This window comes from Columba livia, chromosome Z (assembly GCF_036013475.1).
Source record: "Columba livia isolate bColLiv1 breed racing homer chromosome Z, bColLiv1.pat.W.v2, whole genome shotgun sequence".
Lineage (NCBI taxonomy): Eukaryota > Metazoa > Chordata > Aves > Columbiformes > Columbidae > Columba > Columba livia.
In genome coordinates this window covers 1,835,341-1,859,449 of record NC_088642.1, presented here as the reverse complement: position 1 = coordinate 1,859,449, position 24,109 = coordinate 1,835,341, and the positions used below count along the sequence as shown (strand labels likewise).

At 51.8% G+C, this 24,109-nt stretch overlaps 1 protein-coding gene across 1 annotated transcript in view; it reads right to left on the bottom strand.

The window, feature by feature from the left end:
* The window catches only part of LOC135577389 (unconventional myosin-Vb-like), an 85,204-nt gene extending 61,246 nt beyond the window's left edge, over positions 1 to 23,958 (bottom strand). The window contains exons 1-3 of the mRNA XM_065046817.1: positions 22,810 to 23,958; positions 2,573 to 2,683; positions 156 to 327 (exon numbers count right to left, since the gene is read on the bottom strand). Of these exons, the coding sequence (XP_064902889.1) occupies positions 156 to 327; positions 2,573 to 2,683; positions 22,810 to 22,836 (310 nt within the window). The 5' untranslated portion in view covers positions 22,837 to 23,958. The remainder of the gene's footprint in view (positions 1 to 155; positions 328 to 2,572; positions 2,684 to 22,809) is intronic.
* Between the last annotated feature and the right edge of the window lie 151 nt (positions 23,959 to 24,109).

Here is a 24,109-nt window from a genome sequence, read left to right as displayed (position 1 = left end):
ATCTAAAGCTTGTTGGCTCACTCTGGTGTCTCCCACCCGCCTCAAATTCACACTCCCCGGACTTTCCACATGTCACAGCCCCTGGTTTGTGGTTGGCAGTGGTTTCTAGGTGGACACGGCTCACCGGGAGCTCAACACATGGCCTGGACACTCACCGCAGTACGTGTAGATGTGGTTGGACTCCAGGAACCTGACTTTGAGGTTGTGGAGGACGGCGGGTTCGTGGAGGTAGCTCAGAGCCGTCAGGTCATTCTCTCCCACCAGGATATCGGGATTGCGCAGGAAAGGCAGCTCGTTTCCTTGGAGATCAATGGGATATTCGTAGAGCTGAGGAGAGACACACGGGGAACATGAGACCACAAAAACCTCTGACATGTTATAACAAGCACAACTCCACCCCGATACTATCAAATATTGATATTTGCACATCCTGCTCTAAATTAAATCAAAGGTAAAGGGACCTGGATGACACACCACCAGGTGACGGGTCATCATAAATGGCTTGGAGGTGGCCAAGAGATGGTCCTGGTGGACACTGATGATCCACAAGTACCAACCTGAGAATATCTGAGTTGTTTTCAGGCCAATCATGGGGCAAAAAGCCTTTAGCCAGCTGAGCTGTAACAGATACCACAGAAAACCACCGCTTCATCTCACTGAAGCATCTTCATGCTCTCCAAAAGTCCGCCTTGCTTCAAAATACACCTTGTTTCAAAAGACACCGGCGATGTTGTCATGATGTTGGCACTCCATGGCCAAACGGCTCAAGAACAATCAACCCAAGTGCTCAAGGACAGGGACGCACAGCACGTCCGAGCACCTCGGGCTTGTTTGATATCCCAGCTCCACGTTGCCAACGGCAATTGTCATGAGTTTGCGCTCAGTCTCGCGTCTTAACAGCAAATAGAGCGGGGATCCCTTGTGATATTTCGTAATGGGCTTTTCATTGAGGAGTATGGCCAGAAACCATAAAAATAAAAACCCAAAGCATTTCAAGCACAAGGACAAAAGAGAAGCACTAAATAGTCAGGTAATGCATGTTGGCTGTCAGGAATAAAAGGCTTTCAACAGCTTCAAAACCCCTGAAGATATGAACGCTCGGTGTCTCCGTCTGACGCACATGATGTTTTCCCCTTCGCTGAAGCTTTTCAGCCCAACACAACCTGGGTCCCCGCGGGGTTTCATATGAAAAAGCAGCAAACTGGGGTTTTTGGGAGCACCCACAATAAGCAGCAGCTTCTTGTACAACTCCTGAGCATCATGTTTGCATCGTATTATTAAAGATACATTCAAAGATTGATATGACTGAGAGATGCGGGACGGTGAATCCAGCAGGACCAACCACGGAGCTGCTGGGCAGGGAACTCACCCAGAAGCACAGGATGGTGATTCATGGTCCTACAAGAACGTATCTGCTGCTCCCAAGGGACAATGAGGTGGCACCTGGGCATCTCCTCACCCTCCATCCTTCACCCTCCTCAGATTGCTGCCTGCTGCTGAGGAGCAAACTGAGGACAACGAGCACAACTGGGGCTGAACTGCGATGAGCCAACAGCACCGTGAGCCGGGTGCAGATTTTAATCTGAATTCACAGAATGTCAGGGTTGGAAGGGACCTCAGAAGATGAGCTAATCCAATCCCCCCATGGAGCAGGAACACCCAGATGAGGTTACACAGGAAGGTGTCCAGGCGGGTTGGAATGTCTGCACAGAAGGAGACTCCACAACCCCCTGGGCAGCCTGGGCCAGGCTCTGCCACCCTCACCAGGAACAAGTTGCTTCTCAAATTTAAGTGGAACCTCTTGTGTTCCAGTTTGAACCCATTACCCCTTGTCCTGTCACTGGTTGTCACCCAGAAGAGCCTGGCTCCATCCTCCTGACACTCCCCCTTTATATATCTGTAAACATGAATGAGTCCCCCCTCAGTGTCCTCTTGTCCAGCTCCAGAGCCCCAGCTCCCTCAGCCTTTCCTCACACGGGAGATGCTCCACTCCCTCCAGCATCTTGGTGGCTGCGCTGGACTCTCTCCAGCAGTTCCCTGTCCTGCTGGAACTGAGGGGCCACAGCTGGACACAAGATTCCAGGTGTGGTCTCCCCAGGGCAGAGCAGAGGGGCAGGAGAACCTCTCGGACCTACTGACCACCCCCTTCTAACCCACCCCAGGTACCACTGGCTTCCTGGCCACAAGGGCCCAGTGCTGGCTCATGGTCACCCTGCTGTCCCCAGCACCCCCAGGTCCCTTTCCCCTACGCTGCTCTCTAATAGGTCATTCCCCAACTTACACTGAACCTGGGGTTGTTCTGCCCAGATTCAAGACTCTACACTTGCCCTTGTTCTATTTCTGGTATCACAGACTAATTTTGCCAGGGGATGAAAAGATGTGAGAGGGGTCAAGGGCTTTTCTCACAACCTAATTTTAAACGAAATCATCAGGGCAGGGAAATGCTGAAGCGTTAAGGCAATAAAACACATTTAAAAATATTTCCTAAAAAATATGAGATGGTTCAGGCTTCTTCACACGTTAATTTGAAGCTTGAAATTCATAAGAAGAATAACGACGTGCAAAAGCTTACAGTTTCATCTTCGAGTTTCAGATGGAGGCTTTTATCTCCCTCTTTGTAATCCTTGATGATTTCTGCCGATCTCCAAACTTGGTCGGGGTCAGGAATCCAAACCCGGGTGTACTGAAGAGAGGAGAAAAACAAAATTGAGAATTAAACGCAAGGAAACATCTTGAAATTAAATCAGAAAAAGATTTTGTGGCCCTCATCTTAAAACCAAACCCGCGGCACACGAGAGGGGGAAGAGAGAGGAAGGGGGGGGGGAAGAGAGAGGAAGGGGGGGGGGAAGAGAGAGGAAGGGGGGGGGGAAGAGAGAGGAAGGGGGGGGGGAAGAGAGAGGAAGGGGGGGGGGAAGAGAGAGGAAGGGGGGGGGGAAGAGAGAGGAAGGGGGGGGGGAAGAGAGAGGAAGGGGGGGGGGAAGAGAGAGGAAGGGGGGGGGGAAGAGAGAGGAAGGGGGGGGGGAAGAGAGAGGAAGGGGGGGGGGAAGAGAGAGGAAGGGGGGGGGGAAGAGAGAGGAAGGGGGGGGGAAGAGAGAGGAAGGGGGGGGGGAAGAGAGAGGAAGGGGGGGGGGAAGAGAGAGGAAGGGGGGGGGGAAGAGAGAGGAAGGGGGGGGGGAAGAGAGAGGAAGGGGGGGGGGAAGAGAGAGGAAGGGGGGGGGGAAGAGAGAGGAAGGGGGGGGGGAAGAGAGAGGAAGGGGGGGGGGAAGAGAGAGGAAGGGGGGGGGGAAGAGAGAGGAAGGGGGGGGGGAAGAGAGAGGAAGGGGGGGGGGAAGAGAGAGGAAGGGGGGGGGGAAGAGAGAGGAAGGGGGGGGGGAAGAGAGAGGAAGGGGGGGGGGAAGAGAGAGGAAGGGGGGGGGGAAGAGAGAGGAAGGGGGGGGGGAAGAGAGAGGAAGGGGGGGGGGAAGAGAGAGGAAGGGGGGGGGGAAGAGAGAGGAAGGGGGGGGGGAAGAGAGAGGAAGGGGGGGGGGAAGAGAGAGGAAGGGGGGGGGGAAGAGAGAGGAAGGGGGGGGGGAAGAGAGAGGAAGGGGGGGGGGAAGAGAGAGGAAGGGGGGGGGGAAGAGAGAGGAAGGGGGGGGGGAAGAGAGAGGAAGGGGGGGGGGAAGAGAGAGGAAGGGGGGGGGGAAGAGAGAGGAAGGGGGGGGGGAAGAGAGAGGAAGGGGGGGGGGAAGAGAGAGGAAGGGGGGGGGGAAGAGAGAGGAAGGGGGGGGGGAAGAGAGAGGAAGGGGGGGGGGAAGAGAGAGGAAGGGGGGGGGGAAGAGAGAGGAAGGGGGGGGGGAAGAGAGAGGAAGGGGGGGGGGAAGAGAGAGGAAGGGGGGGGGGAAGAGAGAGGAAGGGGGGGGGGAAGAGAGAGGAAGGGGGGGGGGAAGAGAGAGGAAGGGGGGGGGGAAGAGAGAGGAAGGGGGGGGGAAGAGAGAGGAAGGGGGGGGGGAAGAGAGAGGAAGGGGGGGGGGAAGAGAGAGGAAGGGGGGGGGGAAGAGAGAGGAAGGGGGGGGGGAAGAGAGAGGAAGGGGGGGGGGAAGAGAGAGGAAGGGGGGGGGGAAGAGAGAGGAAGGGGGGGGGGAAGAGAGAGGAAGGGGGGGGGAAGAGAGAGGAAGGGGGGGGGAAGAGAGAGGAAGGGGGGGGGAAGAGAGAGGAAGGGGGGGGGAAGAGAGAGGAAGGGGGGGGGGAAGAGAGAGGAAGGGGGGGGGGAAGAGAGAGGAAGGGGGGGGGGAAGAGAGAGGAAGGGGGGGGGGAAGAGAGAGGAAGGGGGGGGGGAAGAGAGAGGAAGGGGGGGGGGAAGAGAGAGGAAGGGGGGGGGGAAGAGAGAGGAAGGGGGGGGGGAAGAGAGAGGAAGGGGGGGGGAAGAGAGAGGAAGGGGGGGGGAAGAGAGAGGAAGGGGGGGGGAAGAGAGAGGAAGGGGGGGGGAAGAGAGAGGAAGGGGGGGGGAAGAGAGAGGAAGGGGGGGGGAAGAGAGAGGAAGGGGGGGGGAAGAGAGAGGAAGGGGGGGGGAAGAGAGAGGAAGGGGGGGGGAAGAGAGAGGAAGGGGGGGGGAAGAGAGAGGAAGGGGGGGGGAAGAGAGAGGAAGGGGGGGGGAAGAGAGAGGAAGGGGGGGGGAAGAGAGAGGAAGGGGGGGGGAAGAGAGAGGAAGGGGGGGGGAAGAGAGAGGAAGGGGGGGGGAAGAGAGAGGAAGGGGGGGGGAAGAGAGAGGAAGGGGGGGGGAAGAGAGAGGAAGGGGGGGGGAAGAGAGAGGAAGGGGGGGGGAAGAGAGAGGAAGGGGGGGGGAAGAGAGAGGAAGGGGGGGGGAAGAGAGAGGAAGGGGGGGGGAAGAGAGAGGAAGGGGGGGGGAAGAGAGAGGAAGGGGGGGGGAAGAGAGAGGAAGGGGGGGGGAAGAGAGAGGAAGGGGGGGGGAAGAGAGAGGAAGGGGGGGGGAAGAGAGAGGAAGGGGGGGGGAAGAGAGAGGAAGGGGGGGGGAAGAGAGAGGAAGGGGGGGGGAAGAGAGAGGAAGGGGGGGGGAAGAGAGAGGAAGGGGGGGGGAAGAGAGAGGAAGGGGGGGGGAAGAGAGAGGAAGGGGGGGGGAAGAGAGAGGAAGGGGGGGGGAAGAGACACCAAAGTGGGGACACACACACCCCAAAAGGAGGGGGGGGGGTGACACCAGCAAAAGGGGGGGAGGGAGGGGGGGATCGACACACACCACCAAAAGGCAGGGGGGGGTGGGGGGGTACAATGGATGGGCCAAAATGGTGAAGGGGCGATGGATGGACTAAAAGAGGGGAGGCCAAAACCAGGGGTTAAACCCCAGGGATAAGCAAACCCGCTCTGCTCTCCTCACCCCCCGTGTCTCGCCCCAGTTTCTCCAGGAAAGGTTCCCCGGCCTGTTCCCGCAGCTCCCGTCTCTCCTTTCATCCCCGCGGCCGCGGGTTCAGCCAGCGGGAGAGATCAAACCCGCTGCAGAATCGCCCAAAATAGTCGGGGATCGGGATGTACCCGGCGGCTTCAAAACCAAGATGTTGAACCACGGACCTGCCCGGACACACGGACGCCGAGAGGGACACGTTGACCCCAAAGAGACCCTAATATAATGGTCCTTGTGGTGATGAACTTTGGGTCCGTCTTGGTGATTCTTCATCGACCATGACCTGGTGAGATGTTGGAAGCGCTGGTGGAGGTCCCAGCTTTCAACATCCACCACCCAGCCATGGGCTTAGAAGCTGGTGGTCAAAGACTTGATGTCCCAAGAACAAGAGTCGAGAATTTGAAGAACTTAAGCGGATTCTCCTTGTGCGTACACAGAAGACGTTGATGTTCGAAAGGTCTCGGGAACCCCTGGGATAACTCGTTCCCTGGTTGAGACACCTTGAACGTGACCTCTGCTCTTCCCATCCCGCTAAATACGGGTGGTTTTGCTCCACAAACGTGCACCCAACGCCTCCCTCACAGCCACAAATCCCAAGTACATCACACCACACGGCGCCAAAACCAAAGCTCTTCGTCGTTCTTAGATCTTCACAAGCTGAGCTTTAATTAAAACCCACCAAGGACTGGTTTGTTTTTTTGGGAATTCTTTTTCCACGGGCATCTTGCCAACAGGATCACAGCCAGAGGGTGAAGACAACAATAGAATATCTCACCGCCAAGGTTTTTCCACGCAGGTTGAGAAGAACTTAGGAAAGGACTTTAAGAGAAGCCACGCGCGCCTTAGAATATCAATTAATTGATGCTCTTGATGAGGACAAAAATATATATTAAAGAGGAAACAGCACGAGCTTCAGTCCTGGCTTCCCCAAGATTATTTACACACAGAACCACAGGATGTCAGGGGTTGAAGGGCCCTGGCAAGCTCATGCAGTGCAATCCCCCCATGGAGCAGGAACACCCAGATGAGGTTACACAGGAAGGTGTCCAGGCGGGTTGGAATGTCTGCACAGAAGGAGACTCCACAACCCCCTGGGCAGCCTGGGCCAGGCTCTGCCACCCTCACCAGGAACAAGTTGCTTCTCAAATTTAAGTGGAACCTCCTGTGTTCCAGTTTGAACCCATTACCCCTTGTCCTATCACTGGTTGTCACCCAGAAGAGCCTGGCTCCATCCTCCTGACACTCCCCCTTTAGATATCTGTAAACATGAATGAGTCCCCCCTCAGTGTCCTCTTGTCCAGCTCCAGAGCCCCAGCTCCCTCAGCCTTTCCTCACACGGGAGATGCTCCACTCCCTCCAGCATCTTGGTGGCTGCGCTGGACTCTCTCCAGCAGTTCCCTGTCCTGCTGGAACTGAGGGGCCACAGCTGGACACAAGATTCCAGGTGTGGTCTCCCCAGGGCAGAGCAGAGGGGCAGGAGAACCTCTCTGACCTACTGACCACCCCCTTCTAACCCACCCCAGGTACCATTGGCTTCCTGGCCACAAGGGCCCAGTGCTGGCTCATGGTCACCCTGCTGTCCCCAGCACCCCCAGGTCCCTTTCCCCTACGCTGCTCTCTAATAGGTCATTCCCCAACTTACACTGAACCTGGGGTTGTTCTGCCCAGATTCAAGACTCTCCACTTGCCCTTGTTCTATTTCATTACATTTTCCCGCCCAACTCTCCAGCCTGTCCAGGTCTCTGATGGCAGCACAGCCTCTGGCGTGTCACCACTCCTCCCAGCTTGGTGTCACCAGCAAACCTGCTGACAGTCACTCTATCAGCAATCCAATAACCCCCCTTCAGCTCTCGCTAAAATTCAAGTTTCACCAAACTTGCTTTGCGGCAAAACCGTTCTCAGTGCTGGGAAGAGCCGCTCGGGTGGTGCTGTCGCTACCAAAAGGCATTGGTTCCAAGTTTCTCTGGGGCATCTGCAGCTTTAAAAATCAATTCTGCCCCACTTGGCAGTGACTCAGGAGAAAAATCTGCTTTGGCCGTGACGCAGCAGCGGGACAGAAAAACCTCTGTTAAGGGACTTGTGGATCATTAACTTCTTTATTGTTATTTACCATCTTGAACGCCGGGACAGATGGCAAAGCGTAATCAGCCCTTTTCCAAGACTTCCATCCCGGGAGGGATTTCTCCTTTATCAGAGAGACAATCAAAGCGTAGATTGAGGTCAGAGCTCCACATCCCGCTTTAATCTGGCTCCTCCGATCGCTGCCGGGTACCAAAAAACCCCTCACGAGGGTTGGGAGGGGACGGCAGAGGTTTGGCCGCGCTGTACGGAGCGGGCAGGGATGCTCCAAACCCCCCTATTGCCGAATTCCTGCAGCACTGGTACCCCATGGTGGCCTTGTGTGCCAGCCCAGCATCACCCCACTTCTTCCTCGCCTTCCAAAACAACCGGTAAATCAACATTTTAACACACAACAAGCGACACGCGCTACCCCAATATCACGCTCGAGGGGTTGGGCAATAAATATTGTGGGTTTACTTGTTAAAACGGGAGAAAAAAGATCACGTTCTGCAGCTCAAAATGTTCGTTTGCTCCCAGTATTAAGTGCAAAGGGAAAGACGGTGGCACGCAGCGAAGCGCCTCTAATTACTCAACGTGAGAACGAGTGATTTATGTGTTTCCCAGAGCTGATAAAAACATATAAATGCAAACAGAGGAGCGTAATCTGCACCGGGTCGCATATTCCCCGTCCTCCTCACGGCATCGGTGCCGAGACACGTGGATTTTCCAGCATATATCCACCGGCTTGTTAGTAGCGTTGCTAATGAATTGGGGTTTATAAAGCTTCGGTTTATCAGCGTGCCAACCTCATCTCTCCATCAGCAGAGTTAAAACCGGTACTAAGCAAAGCGGGGCTGATGGTGAGCCCGACACCAAGTGTCCCCCTAATATTTCTGCTTTAATTATTTCCAGGACTAATCAATGGACTTAAACATAAACAGCCAACTCGTGCCTTCCCATCCTCTCCCCATCATGATTTCTCAGCGGTGCTCGTTAGCGCAGGCTTAATGAAGAGCGACAGGTTCAGCGCCAAGGTCTCGGGTGCGCAGGCAGCGCCGTCACCGCAGTGACAGCCCGAAATGCTAAATCCCTCTTACAATAAATCATGAGGTGCTGCAAAACTGGGTAGAGCCCCCGGTGCTTCGGGATGGCAAATAAATCAACCGTTTGCTCTTCATTTTGGGGTAAAAATGGTCGCTCTCAGGCTGACCAGTTGCTCCACAAGACCTTCTACAAGACGCTGTACATGACGCTCTAGAAGATGTTCACCAGTTGCTCTACAAGATGCTCAATCGCTCTACAAGACGCTCTACAAGGTGTAGAGCAACTCACGAGCAAGATGCTCTACAAGACGTTCACCACTTGCTCTATAAGACGCGCACCATTTGCTCTATAAGATACTCTAGAAGACATTTACCAGTTGCTCTACAAGATGCTCACCAGCTGCTCTACAAGGTGCTCTACAACTCACCAGTTGCCCTACAAGATGCTCTACAAGATACTCAGCAGTTATTCTACAAGATGCTCTAGAAGACACTCACCAATTGCTCTACAAGATGCAGAGCAACTCATGAGCAAGATGCTCTAGAAGACATTTACCATTTGTTCCACAAGACGCACACCAGTTGCTCTAAAAGATACTCTAGAAGATGTTCACCAGCTGCTCTACAAGACGCTCTACAACTTCACAGTTGCTCTACAAGATACTCACCAGTTGCTCTAGAAGATGCTCTACAAGACCTTCACCAGTTGCTCTACAAGACACTCACCAGCTGCTCTACAACTCACCAGTCGCTCTACAAGACGCTCTAGAAGACACTCACCAGTTGCTCTACAAGATGCCCACCAGCTGCTCTACAAGACGCTCTAGAAGACGCCCACCAGTTGCTCTACAAGATGCTCTACAAGACGCCCACCAGTTGCTCTACAAGATGCTCTACAAGACGCCCACCAGTTGCTCTACAAGATGCTCTACAAGACGCCCACCAGTTGCTCTACAAGATGCTCTACAAGACGCCCACCAGTTGCTCTACAAGATGCTCTACAAGACGCCCACCAGTTGCTCTACAAGACGCCCACCAGTCGCTCTACAAGACGCCCACCAGTCGCTCTACAAGACGCCCACCAGTCGCTCTACAAGACGCCCACCAGTCGCTCTACAAGACGCCCACCAGTCGCTCTACAAGACGCCCACCAGTCGCTCTACAAGACGCCCACCAGTCGCTCTACAAGACGCCCACCAGTCGCTCTACAAGACGCCCACCAGTCGCTCTACAAGACGCCCACCAGTCGCTCTACAAGACGCCCACCAGTCGCTCTACAAGACGCCCACCAGTCGCTCTACAAGACGCCCACCAGTCGCTCTACAAGACGCCCACCAGTCGCTCTACAAGACGCCCACCAGTCGCTCTACAAGACGCCCACCAGTCGCTCTACAAGACGCCCACCAGTCGCTCTACAAGACGCCCACCAGTCGCTCTACAAGACGCCCACCAGTCGCTCTACAAGACGCCCACCAGTCGCTCTACAAGATGCTCTAGAAGACACTCACCAGTTGTTCTACAAGATGCCCACCGGTTGCTCTACAAGATGCTCTACAAGACACTCACCAGCTGCTCTACAACTCACCAGTTGCTCTACAAGACGCTCTACAAGACGCCCACCAGTTGCTCTACAAGACGCTCACAGTCACTCTACAAGACGCTCATCAGTTGCTCTAGAAGGTGGTCTACAAGATGTTCACCAGCTGCTCTGAAAGATGCTCTACAAGACGCCCACCAGTCGCTCTACAAGACACTCTACAAGACGCCCACCAGCTGCTCTACAACTCACCAGTCGCTCTACAAGATGCTCTAGAAGACACTCACCAGTTGTTCTACAAGATGCCCACCAGTTGCTCTACAAGACGCTCACCAGCTGCTCTACAACTCACCAGTTGCTCTACAAGATACTCACCAGCTGCTCTACAACTCACCAGTTACTCTACAAGACGCTCTACAAGACGCCCACCAGTCGCTCTACAAGACGCTCTAGAAGACACTCACCAGTTCTACAAGACGCTCACCAGTCGCTCTAGAAGACATTCACCAGTTGCTCTAGAAGACGCTCCAGCAGCCATGGGATGCTCAAAGCCTCGCTCCAGCATCACCCACCCGACCCAGCTCCTCTGCTGCTCATTAACTCTTCTGAGCCATCAATTAAAAAATTGCCACACCACACGGAATCGCAAAACAATCCTTCACACGGTGTCTAAGTGGAATCAAGACGAGACCCCGTCTACCGCAGCCCAAACTCAGCCACGCAGTCAAGATTCCTATTCCAATAAAGGTTACTGGGTTTTTACACACCTTGTTTTTCACCTTTTTTAATTAAAAACCCCGTCAAGCGTCTGCATGGTGTGACTTTCACCAAACAACCTGTCCTATTGCAAAAGTTAAACCCTTCCAGGCTACTTCCTGCAGATCCCTGTTGATTGGCATTAATTACCCTTCTCGCGCTTAATTCTCAATTAATCAAAACCTTGAGCGGCGTTGTGGTGTAATCTCGTCTTCCCGGTCTCATTTTCTACCTCAACTCCAAATAAGCACCTTGATGAACATCGACCGGATCTAAAAGCGCTTAATATACACCATATACATTGATTATTAATCAAGTAATTAAAGAATGGCCTTTGGGTTTTAATTATGGAGTTCAAAATGTCCTTTCACCCCAGGTTTTCACAGTTCTCCATCTATAACGTAGCCTCACGATGCTTTAGGGGAATGCATCAATGTGTTCCCTCCCTCCCAACGGCACCAGCGGTCAAGAGCAAAGCTGGAATAAATAGGTTTAATTAGAATATTTGAAGCGGTTTCCTTCTTCATATATAAAATAGGAACTATATCGCAGATACATAGTCAGCTACATTTTCCTTCTTATTTTCTTATAGCTTTACTTTCCAGATCTTCCAGCACCAATATCCTGCAGCCTCTTATTCACATCGCACAGCAGCTCACTGGAAAAGCAGCCCCTAAATCCCATATGCAATTTCCTCTAAGAAATATAGGGGACACGAAAACTTCAATGAGAAAGGATGGAAGAGAAACTACCTCCGGTAAGCCCTGAATTTTGAATTGCAGGAGATTTGGGACGCGATGCTGTGTCGTGTTCTACACAAAAGGGACGTACCGTGTCCAAAATTTGGAGAGAAGTGAAAGATTTGCTTGTCCCATAAAAGTTCTCGGCATAAATGTGGATGTTCAACGGTTGAGCCAGAAATGGCCACACCAATAGAAATAAAACTTGAGTTAACGGCAATTTGTAACTTATCGCCCCAAATTAAGCCAGTTTTTTAGACACATTGTACAACCACAGGCATCTCTTGACTGTAGAAATACCCCGCGATCCCATCGCTCAACCCACCGAGAAGCAAATTCCTGTTCGTTAAGAATAACCATCGAGGACTGAACTGAAATCCATGATCTGAACTTCAGTGATTCCCCATACGTGTCAAAATCACCTGCAGATTTGCAGATTTAAGGCTCAAACACCGTAATTATTGGGATATAATTCCTGCCAATAAAACACAGCACACTTGGGATGTTTAAGGTATAAAAGAAGCTCAAACCAACTCATACCCCTGTTTCTGTTCCTCAACAACAGATGGCAGGGAGCCCTTATCTGAGCATTATTCAAGCTGCTGCCGGAGCACAACCTCCCTATTCCCAGCTGCAGTGGAGATAAGACCCACTTGGTGTGGAGATAAGACCCACTTGGTGTTAACAGAACGTTCAGAAAGGCTTTAGTAAGAGCATGAGAGGGGAATGGATCCTACCAGAGCATCGGTGAGGTGGATTCAGCAGCAGTAATGCAAATATTTGCTCTTCCTTCTTCTCTCCTTTGTCCTCCTTGTGTTGGATTTGCAAAACAGGGTCACCTCCAAATGCAAAGCTAAAGGATGTACCCGGTGTTAATGCTGCAGAGCAAAAGCAGCCTGGCCCAACGTCCCAGGGACCTGCTGGTCAACTCCTGTTGCTTTTCGTTGATGCTTTCAATCATTTCTATGTTCTATACATCAGATTCAATGATCACAGAATCCCAGAATGTCAGGGGTTGAAGGGCCCTGGCAAGCTCATGCAGTGCAATCCCCCCATGGAGCAGGAACACCCAGATGAGGTTACACAGGAAGGTGTCCAGGTGGGTTTGAATGTCTGCACAGAAGGAGACTCCACAACCCCCTGGGCAGCCTGGGCCAGGCTCTGCCACCCTCACCAGGAACAAGTTGCTTCTCAAATTTAAGTGGAACCTGCTGTGTTCCAGTTTGAACCCATTGCCCCTTGTCCTGTCACTGGTTGTCACCGAGAAGAGCCTGGCTCCATCCTCCTGACACTCCCCCTTTAGATATCTGTAACCATGAATGAGTCCCCCCTCAGTGTCCTCTTGTCCAGCTCCAGAGCCCCAGCTCCCTCAGCCTTTCCTCACACGGGAGATGCTCCACTCCCTCCAGCATCTTGGTGGCTGCGCTGGACTCTCTCCAGCAGTTCCCTGTCCTGCTGGAACTGAGGGGCCACAGCTGGACACAAGATTCCAGGTGTGGTCTCCCCAGGGCAGAGCAGAGGGGCAGGAGAACCTCTCGGACCTACTGACCACCCCCTTCTAACCCACCCCAGGTACCATTGGCTTCCTGGCCACAAGGGCCCAGTGCTGGCTCATGGTCACCCTGCTGTCCCCAGCACCCCCAGGTCCCTTTCCCCTACGCTGCTCTCTAATAGCTCATTCCCCAACTTACACTGAACCTGGGGTTGTTCTGCCCAGATTCAAGACTCTACACTTGCCCTTGTTCTAGTTCATTACATTTCTCCACGCCCAGCTCTCCAGCCTGTCCAGGTCTCTGATGGCAGCACAGCCTCTGGCGTGTCACCACTCCTCCCAGCTTGGTGTCACCAGCAAACTTGCTGACAGTCACTCTATTCCCTCGGCCAAATCACTGATGAATATCTTGAACAATCCCGGCCCCAGCACTGCCCCTGAGGCACTGCACTAGATCCAGGCCTCAACTGGACTCTGCCCCATTGAGGGTCCCTAACACGTTTCAGAGAAGCCACCTCAACAGAAACCCAAAGCTTTGCGAGGACGGCACCGACGGCCACAGCAACGCACAAGGAGGGGACAACGTGGCCATCACCACCCAAGCCTGTTTCGGCTGCCAGCGCTGACGTCCCAGTAAGAAACCCCAAGGGACTGGTTTTCACAACAGCTCTTTTCATAGAAAAGCAGCTTAACCTGTTTCAAGGGTCTTTTAATCCGCGCTCGGAGGTTTTCCATCCGTCCGCCGCCACCAAAGCGCCGTGTTAAGGTTGGGCTTTGTTTGAAAAGAAACAACCCAACCTCAGCATCGCCCAGCACCCCTTTTCAGCCAAAACCACTCAAGATGCGGGATTTCCCTGCTCCTCCGACGCTTCCATCTCCCTTTAGGATTTGCTCACGTGGGAGAAAACCCTCATCTTGTTTTGCACCGACACTGGGGAAAATATAATTGCGAGATATCACAAGATATAAAACAGAGGCTCTGGTAGCTGGACAGATTGCTGCACTTCAATTTGATTATCGCTCCTAACGGGTGCTTTATCGCTACAGTAATTAACGCCACCGGCGTGAGCTCATGTGCAGAATATCAAAGGTAAGAGACATCACCAGCAAAATCCCTCCCCAGTGTGGGAAGCTCCGTAACTCAAGTCATGAAGAGACTCATTGAGATTTCCCGTGTCGCTCCACCCCACGGATATTTAAGGCTGGTTTACTGTGTTAACACAGCAGCCAATTTTTAAAGCAGAAATCAATTATGTACGAAACACAAAAGACGCAGGTGAGTGATATTTACAGGGTTGAAACAGGTAAAGCAGACACAGATCCTTCTCCATCTCTTGGGGTGTTTCAAAAGCTATTCAGCTTCCAAACGATGAGTTCAGATCCAGCTCCTCCTGCCCTCGGCCGCCGTGTTTTGCTCTGTCTTGACTTGCTAAATTACACGTGTTTTGCGTCCAAAACAGCCTCTTATTCCCAGAATAATTCCCTATTTGAAGTTTTTAGCCTGACTGCAGGACGGGTTTGTCCAGATCCCAGGTATTTTTTAGCTCTTCCCAACCTCCCGCAAGGCAGAAAAAGCTTCTGTCCCATCGTCGCAAGTTGCAATATACACCAAAAATTAGCTACGATATGGAATTAAGACACAAGCGTTGTTGCCGCACTACGCAAACATTACAAAGCTATTTTTAAGAAGGGGTTACAAGACGTTTCAAGGACATAAAGAGGATTTTTCGCTCAGCTCACGCGGCCGCAATGATAAAAACTCACGCCAAGAAACGGCCGCAACAAGTCGCTCGATGGAACTTGTAGCGCTGAAAATCACCACTCGAGGAACACTCTCTTTTGTTGGCTTTGAAGAAAAAGTTTATGTATGATATATTTAAGCATCAGGTTTGGCTTCTTCGAGTCTTGCAACATGGTAGTGCTACAGTTCTGTGATTTCTGTTGCTGTTTTGGCCATAAAGCCCAAAAATGGAGGAACAGGGATAATTTAGATGGGGGGATTGAGGCCATCATCAGCAAATTTGCTGCTGACACCAAGTTGGGAGGGAGTGTGGAGCTGCTGGAAGGCAGGAGGGCTCTGCAGAGGGGTCTGGAGAGACTGGAAAAATGGGCCCATTCCAATGGGATGAAGTTCAACAAGGCCAAGTGGCGGGTGCTGCCCTTTGGCCACAACAACCCCTGCAGCGCTCCAGGCTGGGCACAGAGTGGCTGGAGAGCAGTCAGGCAGAAAGGGACCTGGGGGGACTCATGGACAGGAAGCTCAACAGGAGCCACCAGTGTGCCCAGGTGGCCAAGAAGGCCAATGGGATCCTGTCCTGGATCCAAACCAGCGTGGTCAGCAGGACAAGGGCAGTGATCCTTCCCCTGTGCTCTGCATTGGGGAGGCCACACCTGGAGTGTTGTGTTCAGTTCTGGGCCCCTCAGCTCAGGAAAGAGATTGAAGTGCTGGAGCGGGTGCAGAGAAGAGCAACAAGACTGGGGAAGGGACTGGAACACAAGCCCTATGGGGAGAGGCTGAGGGAGCTGGGCTTGTTTAGTCTGGAGAAGAGGAGGCTTAGAGCTGAGCTCAGCACTCTCTAGAACTACCTGAAGGGCAGTTCTAGCCAGGTGGGGCTTGGTCTCTTCTCCCAGGCAGTCAGCAATAGGACAAGGGGCCATGGGCTTAAATTTAGGCTGGAGATTAGACAGCAATTCTCTGCAGAGAGAGTGGTCAGGCATTGGAATGGCTGCCCAGGGAGGTGCTGGACTCACCGTCCTGGAGGTTTTTAAACTGAGCTTGGCCATGGCACTTAGTGCCATGATCTAGTCAATGGACTGGAGTTGGACCAAGGGTTGGACTGGGTGATCTCTGAGGTCTTTTCCAACCCAGTCCATTCTGTGATTCTGTGAACTGCATGTAAGGTTTGTGATACAAAGAAAACATAGAAATCAGAAAAAGAAAGAAAACAACCATCCTGAACCTGGGAGAAGGTCAGAACAGTAATATAAAATACAAAAATTACAAATACTTATTATTTCTACCCTAGGAATGTTTTTCCCTCCCTCACCACGTAGCGCAACCTCTATTGTCTGAAAAGCGTTGATTTGAAAGTGGGTCATGTCTCCCGGCATTACTAAACCTTCCCAAATTTGCCCCGATTAGTCCAAGGCGATATCCCCTCTGACATGTGAGTGATTGAGGTCGCGCGTAATGCCATTTTTCCCCTGAATGAGCCACATCAAAGAGGGTTGTGAGCCGGATAAAACAGTCGCCAACAGATTGTCCTCAAAATATTACGGAGGAAGAACGACATTATTTTCTCGGAAGGCTTTTTAGAAACATTCAGTCTTTAGGATTGAAGGCGGAGAGACAAGAAAACACCTTCAGAGTTGATAAAAGGATGAAATTTCAACTTACGAGCTGCGTGATCTGATGGTTAAAAACTATGGTGAGCGCTATCAGCCACAACACAAAAAACCATCGTGTTGGAGATTAGTGAAAGGCCAATTTGGGGAATGAGATGATATTTAAGTAGAGTCATCAGAAACTGAAAAGAAAAAGGACATCAAACATTTTGCTATTTAGAAATGTATTTAAAATGGAGATATAACACTGAAAGCTCTGAGATGATTTATATGCCAAAGGCTCAATATCAGAAAATTATAGAATCAGTCGGAGAGTGGATCTGAGCTTCTTTTTTTGCAGGAAAAAGAGATGGAGATCCCAAGTATTTAACAGTTTGGTGATTACATGAGATCCGGGCAAAGTTTAGCATGTACCAGCAGTTTGCGTTGTGCTGATTTACTTCACGTGACTCCCGAGCGTCGGAACTTTGTACCGAGCAAAGAACGCCAGGAGACGGCAGCTTTTTCACTCCAAAAACCACTTAAAAATAAATAAGAAATACTATTTTGGGTGGGTTTTGTGTCTGATGTCGGACTTTGGGATGCAAACACTAGTGCGGAAGCGATTGGGGAGGAGAATCCTGGTCGCCGTTTGGACAGTGAGAAATTCCACCTCGTCACCCCAGAATGAAGCGTCAGGCGCTCAAAGTCAAATCCAAGCAAGTTTTGCTCCTAAAAATGATTTTGACCCACCTTGACGGTCAAGCAAATGGGTATTTCGGCATCATATGGCATCACGGCGACGGTCCCTAAAATAAGCGGGTGCGAGCGCGGCCGTCGCTCACCGAACCAGCCAAAAAAGCAGCAAAAGATGAAGATTCATTCTGACAGCCTCGGCTCCAAGTTTATTTTGGCACGGCGAGAGCACACAAGGCTTTAAAGCATCTCCTAGAGAGGGAGGGGAAACCCACGGCCACCAGTTACACCCAAAATCACCCGCCCTTTATTCACTATTTTCTAGAATTCAGATTTGCATGCTTAAGATGTTTGGGTTTTTCTTTTTCAAGCAGATCAAGAGATTTAAACCCTGGTGGATTTAGGCTCTACAGAGCAAGCCAACGCCTTCCTATCTCTGTTGCTGAGGTCTTTATAACGCCCAGGGCCATAAAACACACGTGGCAGGAGAGGCAAGAGCCCCTCACCCAGTGCAGACATCACCTCCAAAAGAGCTTTCTGGTGGTGTTAAAGGGCTTTTTTTGGCCAAAACATGTATCCAGGTCTCCATCCCCACCAGGAGATGAAGCATCCTTGGTTGAGACCCTCACCATCCCCAAGGCGCTCAGTGGGTACCGCACCTCCGCCCCGGCCGGACGTCGCACTCGCCGTCCAAAAACCAGCGATATCAGAACTCAAAGTAATTAAGAAGCATAAATCCATGAGGGAGTTACTCAGCTTAATTAGATTGAAAATTATCGCTTACATCAGGCCAGTATTTTTTCATTCGCTTGAGATGCTCACGCCAAGTTTCTGCTCACTTGGGGCACAGCACCAAGGACCAACTTGACAGTAGACACAGGGATCCGATATATTTATTATTATTTTTGTTCTAAAAAGCCATTTTCAACACTCATTTGCTAAGACACATGTCAGCGGCACCAACTGCCCGCTCATGTCCAGCCTGCCGAGCCGCCCGTGGGGCTTTCACAAAAAACTGGACATACCCATCACCGTCCTCCAAGATTTCTAAAAGCCACCTTTAAATCTATTAAGGGTCATTTTTAATTTGAAGAGCAGCGACTCGGCAGGATGCAGCCCCGAGATGTAACGTGTCATTTTGATAAGTAGCGGCTGTGACTCACCCGCAACACATCCTGCTCGCAACAGCACTGGGAATGGTGGTTCACGTGTCCTACAGGCACCTCGCGGCTCGGCAGGACCATCGGTGACTCATGGGAAGGGTGAAGGTTTGGATAAGCTGGGTTTAAGAGCTGGCTTAACACCTCGGTGGAGCCACAGAGGGAAACGTGACCCTTCACGGAGCCCATTAGGACTTCCCATGAGAGGGGAAGAGAACATGAACCAAAAGGGTTGGTCAACGTCAAGCGTGAAGACGACTTGTTCTCAAGGTAAAGCTAAGCTGGAAGGACCTGGCAAACAAAAGGATGGACCAACAGAACGTCCAAACGGCAGGATGGACAGGTGGACACAGCTCACATTTGTTGGGGAGCCACGTCACCTTAGCACCAAACACCTGGAGCACACCCAGACAACACAAAACCACCCCACTGGTACCACCACCAACGCCCACGGAGCGTGGACCAAAGGAGGAGGTTATGGCCACGCATTAAAGGCGAGAAGATAATAAATAGATTTTAAAAATCGAATGGGATTTGCTTAAAAGCGATGAAGGACAGTGGCACAGTGGGTCAGGAACACACATTGCTGGAGGAGCCGCACCAAGACATGGGTTTGGGGCCATACCCAGCCATTAAGGGCTTATCTTACTTAGAGGAAGGATTTATAGACATATGTTGCTTATAGTTCTCCATTCCCATGACTCACAAGTTTCAAAGAGATGAAGGAGACCGGGTATGGACAAAGCAAGGACAAAAGCTGGAGAAAGTGTCACATTTCCAGGTTGAAAGCTCTTCCCTGAAGGGACGTTTCTCTCCAAACCCTTTGGATACCACAGGAAAGGGCAACGAGCAGAACTACCAAATCTTTAACAGCCTCGTTAGTAAAACTAATGAGTTTAGCATCATGTTAAAGAGCAGTCAAGCAAAACCCATCACCCACCGGGCCCTGATCGCTTGTCACCATCTCTGGCCAAGTCTCGGCTCATTTCTGAAGGCCCAGGTTAAACCAAAGCCCAACCCGACCCCACAAAACATGTCTTGCATTGAGCCAGAGGCATTTGAGGGCAAACTGCTTTATACAACCACCTCACGCCACAAAACGCTCACGTGAAACTGTTCTTTCTGTTTTGCTAAATAGCAAATTCCTCGCTAAAATGCCCTTTTTTTCTTTTTGCAAATATTTCAGGTGCCTGCCAAAGCTGCAACAAAAGCATTTTCCTGACCTGAATTATAGTTGGTGCTGATATTCCTTGAACCGCCACGAAATGTTTGCAGAACGGGTCAAAGAGCAGATAATAATACAAAAAACCCAAGTCAGGGTTTCACCTACACTACCTGCTATTTATTACACCCACGACTGATTCAGAAGGTCCAAAGTCCAGTTTTACGCTAAAATTACGTTACTCCTGTGCTTTCCTGCCCAGAAAACCATCACATTAAGGGTATTCTCCTCTTTTTGGCCAGAACTACAAAGGTTTCCATCCTGCAGCATGGGAGTTAACCCAGCAAATCACTGCAAGTTGGGCTTGTGTGCATTGGGATCTCCCCCAAATTCACATCCTTAAAATACTATCAGGGTGCAAATTCTTTACAATAACGTATAGAAGGCAAGTTGATTGATCCCAAGCAGCACAAGGGTACAAAGCAGGAATCAAGTTAATTAAACCTTGAAGCGGGAGATCCATCTGTACGGTGCCAGAAGAGCACAAAACTAAATCCCCCCCCACCATTTATTCCCCCAAAATGTTTCTATTAATACACAATACACAGAAAATCTCTCTCAAGCCCAAACCAGCACACAAGCCACTAAGGTTGAATCCTCCCTGAGCCCTAAAGCATAAACCATTTTCAGAAAGGTTTTAAGCCAGAAGGTTTTATGCCAATTCATGGGCTCAATCAGTGTGTGATCACACTGGGCATATTTATTCGCTTCTGAAAAGTTGCTCCCCAGGGTCATTCATTCCAGCTACTTTATTTAATACAACTTGAAGTGAAAACCGGCGAGTTTTCTATACCCAACACTAGCCATTAGAAGAGGATTTTAATGCATTAAGTTCTATCGTCTATTAAAAAATACTTGGCAGACGGAGAGGGAAAAACATATTAAAAAAGAAATAAATACCCTGGTTTCTTCTACAGAGTTTGCAAACCTTCTGAAGAGCTGCAAAGCCCAGCTTATTCACCACCCTGGCAGAACTATTTTGCATTAGGTTCAGTGGCTACGCTTAAATGAACAATTAACATATATTAAGAAGTACCTTTAAGTGAGCAGAACATCCAGCAGCAAAAGCAATTAGAGTTGTTTTCATAAGATGAAGAGTTTCGCCGTACAATAACAAAATCCAGCCGCGCCAACGCGTCTCATCTCCAGTTTGATGCTGCAAATCAAACCGTTAGCGGAGGTGGCATCTCCCAGGAGCGACGTCGTCCCCCTGTCCTGCCCAGATTGTCCCCGTTATCTCCTTACAGGGCTGCTGGGCTTACGGGGATCACGCCGCGGTCACCTCGGCTCAAGTCTGGCTGTGTCAGCAACAGGTTTCTTTGGAGGGCTCTGGATGGAGAGGAACGAACGTCGCACACAAAGAGCTGCCTTCGCTAAATAGGGGTGGAGAAACCCCCCTGCCCAGTTGCAACCAGTTTGGATGGGCACGTCCCACCAGTGCCACACGCCAGCGGACACCCCGGGGACGCGGCAGCAGGACCAGCCCCAGAAAGACGTCGAAGTCACCAGGTGCTGCACAAAGAACATTATAATAGTCTCCCCGTAACTATTTGCTCAAGTGGAATCCTACGTGCTTGAAGGTTGATGCAGTTTTGGAACTACTCACATGCTGCTCATTAGGCACAGCTGTTAATTATCTCATTGGATGGGGGTTATTAAACACCAGTCATCACTGCTCTTAAAGGGGAATGGATAAGACATCCCATGGAGAGGGTCTCCAGCTGCTGGTGTTCCCAGGACATGTTCTTCTCCAGTTTAAGTGCTCCTCAGACTAGCACCAAGTCTAACACAGCCAAACCAGCAGCAAGGCTTAACAAGCATAAGCTTAAGCACCAAGAAAACACTCCACATCTTACAAGATCCCAGGAGACCTTCTGTGAATATCAAGTTATGGGCTCTCTACACAACCTGTAGTAGCTCCCTACACAACCTGTAGTAGCTCCTCATCACAGCCCAGCTGGATGGAGAGGTGGGAGGACCTGACAAGTCCCACTCGGCCGCTCCAAACTTGTCCCCAACAGTTTATCTCCTCCTCCAATGGGCATCTTATACCCATCGAGCAGTATAAACCGAATCAAGTCAGCATAAAAACACCCACACGGGTTAATTACCTGAGCATCAAGTTAAGAATCAATTAACCAGCCCATAGATATGGATAACACAACCAGGTCCCCATCGCATCCACCGCTCGTCCCATGAGATGCTGCACGTCGGAGCAGTTTAACCACAGCTTGACTCGCGATTTTCCAAGAGAAAACTAAATAAAAGGTTTTCCAAACCTGAGACTTTTGCTTGCGAAGTGAGAAATCAAGAGGGCAGCCCCACTTCTTAAATTCCCACAGGTTCAAAAGGAGCTGCCACGTTCACGGTTCGTCCTGCGCCCGTTTGACAGCGACAGCCAAAAAACCAACAAACCAAGCGGCAACCCCCAATATTACATAAAAGCCGCCCGTAAAAAAAAACACGAGTTACAGAGGCAGAAATCCGCAGCAAAGTTCAGTCCGGGAAACAAAAAGCCTTGAGAGGGCTGCTGTCAAGCTGGTAATGTCGCCACAGGAAGAATTTCAAACAGTAAAATTCTTATTGTTAAAACCACGACGCTTTAGAGTCTTCCAGTAAAAGCCGTTCCGAAGCCGAGCACTTTTCTCTATCAGCCCCTGCCTGATGTTATTGATGGTCTGAAGATGCAGCGAGACGCGCTCTGCGTGTCCGAGTTCTTTCACCGTGCCAAGTCAATCAGAAAATCAACCTCTCTAGGTACCAAAGTCTTGCTTTAAACGGGGCAAAACCCCCCAAATCACCCCCAACCCGCTTTGGCCAAGGAGCAAAAACATGCTGGCACCCTGAGGATCCCACAGTAATATAATAAAACAAAATCAAATCAAAATAAAAGCGCCAGGCCACCAGCCATGTTCCCTCCCCCGCTGCCATGAGGAAGCAGGTGCGTTGAGGAGTCGGATTTGGGAGGCGCAGAAGGAAAAAGAAACTAGAAATTGGGCACCTTGAGAGTATTTTGGTTCCTCATAGAGTGTTTTCTCCACTCCGGCGGAGGGAACGTGAGGTAAAAATCATTATTCTGTGAGGATTTGGGGAAGCTGAGGGTGTTTTAGAGCGCGCTGAGGTGACGGACCCAGTTTAACGCCGACACAACCGCGACCCACGGGCGAAGTTCACCCCTCGCTACACGGAACCGGCCGCCCCGGCCACCCGGGGGGAAACCCCGTGAGGGGCCGGGCTGTGGGGGACCCGTCCCGGTACGCGCGGGGTCCCCGGGGCACCATCGCGGGGGGACACGGGGAAACCTGCCGCTTCACGAGTGGAAAACTACACACACACCCAGCCCCCACCCCACTCACCCAGCCCCCGCCAAAACGCTTCCCGCTCACCTTGGTGTAGAGCTGCGCGGCGGACATGGCCGGGGCGGGCGGCGCTAAGCGCGGGGCATGGGGCCGGCAGGCAGCGAGCGGCGCCGCCGGACCGACCGCCGGACAGACACACCGACCTTTAGACCCGCCGCGCCGGCCGGGGCGCGGGGAAGGGAGGGGAGCGGCGCAGCGAAGCGCGCAGGAGGAGGAGGAGGAGGAAGAACCGCCCCCGCCGCGCCCCGCGCAGGTATGGGGCGGTGCGGCCGGGCACGGCTCGGCTGCGTTCGGCTCCGCTCGGCTGGGTTCGGTTAGGTTCGGCTGGGCTCGGTTCCGCTCGCCTGGGTCCGGTCCGGTTCGGTTCGGCTGACTTCGGCTCCGCTCGGCTCGATTCGACTCGGCTCGGTTCGGCTGAGTCCGGCTCGGTTCGGCTGAGTCCGGCTCGGTTCGGCTGAGTCCGGCTCAGTTCGGCTGAGTCCGGCTCAGTTCGGCTGTGCTCCGCTTTCCCCGGGCGCGGGGGGTTAAAGGAGCAGCGCTTTGCCTCACCCCTTGTGTCGGTTTACATATATATTTTAATAAACCCCCTTTTTTATACGTATTTCTCTTCACCTCCCCGGTCCCAGCTGCGTCCTGCCCTGATCCCCAGGCAGGGTACCGGGCAGCGGGGCAAAGCATCACCCCTTCACTCAAACACACCCCATTTCTCATTGCGTTTGGGCTTTTTTAACCCTTTTCTTCTTTTCCAACAGAAAAAGAGTAACAAAACCTCAAGCACATTCCTCTGAGCGGTTTGAGGCGCTGCCATGAGGGGATGCCCCATTTGTTGGGGTGCAGGAACAGCTTTAACGGGGTGTCACCCACACGAGCCCACTGGAAATCCATTGGAGGAAAGCGCCAGGGATGGGTTTTTCTCCATCTTCTCCAGGCTGGAGGTGGATTCCCACCACCAGCACTGTGCTCCTGGCGTGTCACCGCATCCCACAGCCACGGCAACAATTGGTTTTGGGGCAGAAACAGCCAAAAACCATCCCAGTTTATCAATCCGTGGCCACAGCGCTTCCCTCCATCCCCGGGTGCTTCTATTTCTGCTTACGAGGCGCTTTCTGAGCTCGAGAAGGACGATGTGAACGCAAAATATTCCTGATGAATCACAGTAGCTGCTCATTAGCATTGGAGGCATTTTGCATATTAACTAAGCAGGCAGAAAATGTGCTTATGCTTTGTTTGCTCTGCCACCCGTGGTTCGGGCTGCGTTGTTTGCTGGGCACCCAGTTAGCGCTGGTGGCACCTGCTCCTTGTCCCTCGGGGGTGAAACTGTCCCCTG